This window comes from Physeter macrocephalus, chromosome 18, assembly GCF_002837175.3.
Source record: "Physeter macrocephalus isolate SW-GA chromosome 18, ASM283717v5, whole genome shotgun sequence".
NCBI lineage: Eukaryota > Metazoa > Chordata > Mammalia > Artiodactyla > Physeteridae > Physeter > Physeter macrocephalus.
In genome coordinates, this window is record NC_041231.1 from 104666463 (window position 1) to 104672404 (window position 5942).

The 5942-nt window shown below is 55.6% G+C and overlaps 1 protein-coding gene across 1 annotated transcript in view; it reads right to left on the reverse strand.

The window, feature by feature from the left end:
- Window positions 1-4537: 4537 nt before the first annotated feature.
- The window catches only part of FARS2 (phenylalanyl-tRNA synthetase 2, mitochondrial), a 419843-nt gene continuing 418438 nt past the window's right edge, over window positions 4538-5942 (reverse strand). The window contains exon 8 of the mRNA XM_055079821.1: window positions 4538-4667. Within this exon, the coding sequence (XP_054935796.1) occupies window positions 4553-4667 (115 nt within the window). The 3' untranslated portion in view covers window positions 4538-4552. The remainder of the gene's footprint in view (window positions 4668-5942) is intronic.

Below are 5942 nucleotides of genomic sequence, written 5' to 3' on the forward strand. Positions count from 1 at the left end.
ACACGTCCCAGAGCCCCCACGCCCCCCAGGCCTTCGGCCATGCCAGTGGCTACCCTGGAGACACTGTCCCCGTCCCCTAAAGTCCCCAAAGCTGCCCACGAGCTCAGGGTCGTCTGTGACAGAACTTGCAGCCCTCTTGTCAGTCTGAGTGGGGAACTGGTCCAAGACTCTGCGGAAACCCCGGATGCCCGGGGACCGTGGGATAACCCTCTCCAAGTCCTGGACTGCTAAGGCCAGGGGCCTTGGGTGCAGCCCCGCCCTCCAGCCCCGGGGCCATTGGCTGGAACACTGGCCCCTCTGAGGCTGTCAGGCCCCTCTCGAGGTGGGCTCATACCAGCCCCAAGGAACCCGGACCCCTCCCTCCGACATCCAGCCTGGTGGGAGGACCCCGGCAGAACCCCGACGGAGCCCTCTTCCGGCCTCCTGCCCCGCCCCAGTTCCTGGCACACAAACTCAACCACCCGCCCAACAACTTGCCTGCCTATCTTTTTTTTTTTTTTTTAATAACTGTAGTAAAATACTCAATGACATAAAATTTACCATCTTAACCGTTTTTAACTGTGCAGTTCTGTGCCATTAAGTACATTCGGATTGTTCTGCAGCCATCACCTCCATCCTCTCCAGAACTTTTTCATCTTCCCAGACTGGAACTCCGTCCCCATTAAACACTAACTCCCCTTCCCCCATTCTCCTCCCTCTAGCCCCCTGGCAACCACCGTTCTACTTTCTGGCTCTGGATCTGATGACTAGGAACCTCGTGTAATAGAATTCTACAGTATTAGTCCTTTTGTGATGGCTTATTTCACTCAGCATAATGTCCTTAAGGTTCATTCATGTTGTAGCGTGGGTCAGAATTCCCTTCCTTGTTAAGGCTGAACAATATCCCATTGTATGGATGGACCGCATCTTGTTTACCCATCATCGGTGAACGGATTGTATGGATGGACCGCATCTTGTTTATCCATCATCGGTGAACGGATTGTATGGATGGACTGCATCTTGTTTATCCATCATCGGTGAACGGATTGTATGGATGGACCGCATCTTGTTTACCCATCATCGGTGAACGGATTGTATGGATGGACCGAATCTTGTTTACCCATCATCCGTGAACGGATTGTATGGATGGACCGCATCTTGTTTACCCATCATCGGTGAACGGATTGTATGGATGGACCGCATCTTGTTTACCCATCATCAGTGAACGGACACGTGGGGTGCTTCCACCTTTTGGCTGCTATGAATAATGCTGCATGAATGTGGGTCTGCAAATAGCTGTTCGGTTCCCTTCTTTCACTTCTTTTGGGTACGTACCCAGAGGTGGAATTGCTGTGTCATATGGTGATTCCACGCTTCATTGTCTGAGGAACCATCATACTGTTTTCCACAGTGGCTGCGCCATTTTACGTTTCCACCAACAGGGCCCAAGGGCTCTGATTTTTCCAGATCCTTGCCAACACCTGTTCTTTGGTTTCCTCCGTAGCAGCCATCCTGACAGGTGTGAAACGGCAGCTCATTGTGGCTGAATTCACATCGCCCCAGTGATTAAGGACGTTGAACCTCTTCTCATGTGCTTGCTGGCCATCTGTACATCTTCTCTGGAGTGAGTCTCCTCGAGTCCTTTGCCCACTTTTTAATGAGGGTGCTTTGTATTTTTGTTGTGGCGTTGTCGGAATCCAGCCTGTTCCAGAGCTCCCTGTGGCAGGCACCTTCTCTATGCAGGAGCCCCCGTGACCTCTGGTCTCCACTGTCATTTCTCTCTCCTGAATCGAGATCATCTTAACTGCCCCGGTGGGAACCACGTCCAGGTCTGTTGCTTTGCAGGCGGCAGGAAGAAGCAAGTGTAGCATTTGCAGGCTTGAGTTCACAGCAGCTCCCCTTAATCAGGACGTGTGACGTGTTATTTTCGTGACCTTCGCCTCCCTGTTGGCGCCAGGGCCTTGCCGGCCTTGGGTCCCTGCACACTTTCCATCGATGGCTTCCGGGAACCGTGCACGAAGTTCCTCTACCGCATCTTCCTGGGTCAGAGCAGAGAGCTCAGAGCCAAACGCGTCGTAATCACCGCTTCAAAGATTCTGCGTCACGCGCTTCAGGGATGCTTCGGGGACAGGGAGAAAGGTCGTGTGTACCAGAATTGCTACCACTATTATAAGTGTTTCCGTGCCCCCTCCAGACCCCCGCGCTCAGGGCTGGTTTGCTGAGTGTCTGCTCTGGACTGCACTCCAAGCCCCGTGCTGGCCCCCATCCGGGGACCAGACTTCCGCTCCTCCGGGCAGGATCCTACTCCCCAGCTCCAGGGAGGCTCCCAGGCAGAGTTGGAGAAGGGAGAGAGAGCAGGAAGATGGCAAAGGGTAGCAAGAAGAGGAGCAAAAGCTGTCTCCTCTTCCACGCAGGATCCCCTCTGCCCTCTCCGCCCGCTGGACGGGGAGACCCAGCTGCGCCCCCGTTTGCTCAGAGACTGACCTGCTTTCCACTCCGGTCTGAACTGGGCGGCTCCAAACCTCACTAAGCAGACGGAAGCCGGGCTGAGCCCCAGGGCACAGAGTCTGACCTTCAAGGAACAGGTTTCCCCCCAAAAGGGCAGATCTGGTGTACCTTTGGGTCAGCTCTGCCATCTGACAGGAGCTGCCTTTCAGGGGGTGACATCTGTCCTTCAGAACAAGCCCCGGGAGGGGGTGAGGGAGCGGGGAGGGGGAGGGCAGGGGAGAAGCAGCGGTGGACGGAGGTGGGGCGTAGGGAGGGAAAAGAAGGGCCACCCTGTGGCCCGGGGAGCCCTAAGTCTCGCCAGATGATGGAGAAAGGCTCAACTCCAGCCCGCTGTCCAAGCAGGGTCACCCAGCTTTTCTCTCTTCTACGCAGACTGGAAGGAAATTCCACTGCTTAAACACAAGCTTGTAAACGACTGGCCTGAGCCCCCAGGGACCCGCCCCCCCCGGCCATCCCGAAGTCCCCAGGCTGCCGCGGGCGGACAGCCCTGTGAGCCGAGAGGAGCTGGCCAGGTGCGAGGTGTCTGCCAGGAGCGGGGAGCTGGCCCACATCCCCTGCCCGGGCAGAGCGAGTCTGTGTTGGTCACACTGAGAACAGTTGCCCCTGGGATCGGCGATCGGCTGGCACGGTCTGAGGCGGCCAGGGATGCTGGGGTCCCATAAAGCGAGAGCTCAGGGGCCTGGTGTCAGTCAAAGGGAGTGCAAAGGGGCAGCTGTTAACTTACCATGAGAGATTTTCTAGAAAAATGCAATTGATTTTTGGTCAGATGCAGACCACTAATAGACGTGTTTCACAAAACCTAACAAACAGTTGATCTCTTGACACGCTCTCTGTCGCCCTCCAGGTCTGCACGACTTTTCCTCCATGTTCAGTCTGACCAGAAACCCACGGAAACTCAAGGATCAGGTGTCAGCACGTGAGCGAGCGATTCTCAACCTCAGCTGCCCGGTGTGCTCACCCGACAGGTTGGTTTACCTCCGGCGTCCGAGCCCCACGCTCCCTGAGTCTGAGTTAAATGGCCTGGGGTCTGGGGAGGGCGCACATGCTCACCGGGCATCTAAATGCTCCCAAACAACAACCACGTAACTTCCAGCGATCACGCTCCTTGGTATTTGCGACGCAGAGGAGCTGAAAACTTAGGTCCACACAGAAACATCCTGCACGTGGATGTTTAGAGCAGCTTTGTTCCTGAAGTGCCGAACTTGGAAGCAACCAAGATGCCCTCCAGGAGGTGAATGGATAAACTGTGGTCCATGCAGGCAATGGAATATTACTTGGCACCAAACACAAGTAAGCCATCAAGCTGTGAAAAGGCATGGAGGAAACTTCAATGCATATGACTAAGTGAAAGAAGCCAATCTGAAAAGGCTACGTACAACTGTATGACATTCTGGAAAAGGCAGAACTATGGAGACAGTAAAAAGATCAGTGGTTGTCAGGAATTGGGGGGAGGGAGGGGTGAATAGGTAGAGGATTTTTAACGCCGTAAAACTACTCTGTGTGACACTGTAATGGCGGATACATGTCATTATACTTTTGTCCAAATCCATAGCATGTACAACACCAAGAGTGGCCTTAATGTAAACCATGGACTCTGGGTGATGATCGCGTGTCTGTGTAGGTCCATCCATTGTAACAAACGCACCACTCAGGTGGGGATACTGATGGTGGGGGGCAGGGCAGCACATAAGTGGCGACGGGGGTACAGGCGAAATCTCTGCACCTTCCCCTTAGCTTTGCTGTGACCTAAAACGCTTCTTAAAATATAAAAAAAAAATCTTTAAGTTGCATAACGTAACATGGGCAAGAGTCTTCTCACGTGATTCACCGTACTGAACTTTCCATTGTTAAAGCAGAGGAGTGACACATTTAGAGAGACTCTAATCCGGTACGTACGGATAAAAGTGGACTGTCTGTGGCTCGTTGGCGTGGCGGCCAAAGTGCCTTTGGAGGCAAAAGCCTCAGCCAGTCTCCGAAGAGAGAGAGAACCGCCCATCAGATGAGCTACCCCAGCTCAATGTCACCTAGAATTCTGCACCCGGTGACTCACCGCTCTCCTCCCAGGTTAGGCGTGGCAGAAGTTTCTGGGAGTGTCCGTGTGCAAGGTGTGAGCGGTCAGGCACCCATCGTGACTGTCAGAGCCCTTCCTGGGGGCAGGTGTCGATGGCACAGAGCGGGACCTGGGGACAGATGAGGAGCGCAGGGTAGGAAGACGGCGCCCCCCCCCCCCCCACCGCCCACCGCGTGGCGTCTGCAGGGGCAGCTCGGTGGGCCTTGCTGTGGGGACAGCGTGCAGGAGGCTGGTGGGTCCTGCCTGTTACGGCCAAACCCAAGCCGGTGCCACCCCCAAAGAGGGGCTGAGAGAGTGGGCACCGAGCCCTCGTGACCACCCGGCCAACTCCTAGACCCACACATCCTGAGACAAGGTAAACGAATCCACGGAGAAATCCACGCTAAAACCTGTCTCCGTCCCTCTCCCCCCGAAAACTGCCTTGGGAGCCTTGTTCTTGGAGAAGCCCTGCTCTTTGGCCCTCATTTCAATACTGTCTATGCGTCCCTGGTGAACGAGGCCGTACATTTCCCAGGTCTGAGCCTCTCCTAACGGGGCTCTGGTCTGCCACTCCAGTGACAGGGACCGCACGGTGGCCCTGGGAGGCCGAGGATGACTAGCCCTGCAGGGTGTCATTCTGTGCGGGGCACGTTTGACTCGGAGGCCTCTGCACACGGGCCACGGGGGGACAGTTTCTGAGGCCTTTCCCAGTCCTGTCCCCACCCACATCCTTTGAGACGTGAGCCAGGGCTCTGGGATGCGGGCGCAGCTCCGGCAGGAAGTGATCTTCACTCTTGGAAGGGGACCTGGGCTGCTTCTCGCTGGGGACGCGGTGAAGAGGGCCTCGGGTGTGGAGCTGAGACCTTCCTTCTACAGCCGTATGGTTTTTTTCCCTTAGTCTTCAATCGCTTCACCTATAAGCTAATGTAAATACCTGCCGTGCCTGCATCCTGGAAGGTTGTAAGGTCGGGGGGGAGGGTGGAAACCCCTTGAAACTGCATAGAGTTTTCTGGATTTAAGGAATCCTTATTTTCCTGACCTGCCCCTGGCCGGTGCGGGGAACGGGGTCTGTGTTCAACCAAATGCAACTTGCAGAGAAGTCAAGACACAGGGCAGTTGGTGGTCGAGGCCACCTGGGCCCACCACTCACATTACAGATGCAGTCATTCCTTGGGGTTGCACGACGCGTGTCTGAGTGGCTTCCAAAACAACCAATCCTTTGATGTTAAATTTAAATATATAAATTTTGGGGCTTCCCTGGTGGCGCAGCGGTCGAGGGTCCTCCTGCCGATGCAGGGGACGCGGGTTCGCGCCCCGGCCCGGGAGGATCCCACGTGCCGCGGAGCGGCTGGGCCGGTGAGGCGTGGCCGCTGAGCCTGCGGTGTCGGGGCGCTTCCCTCGCCGC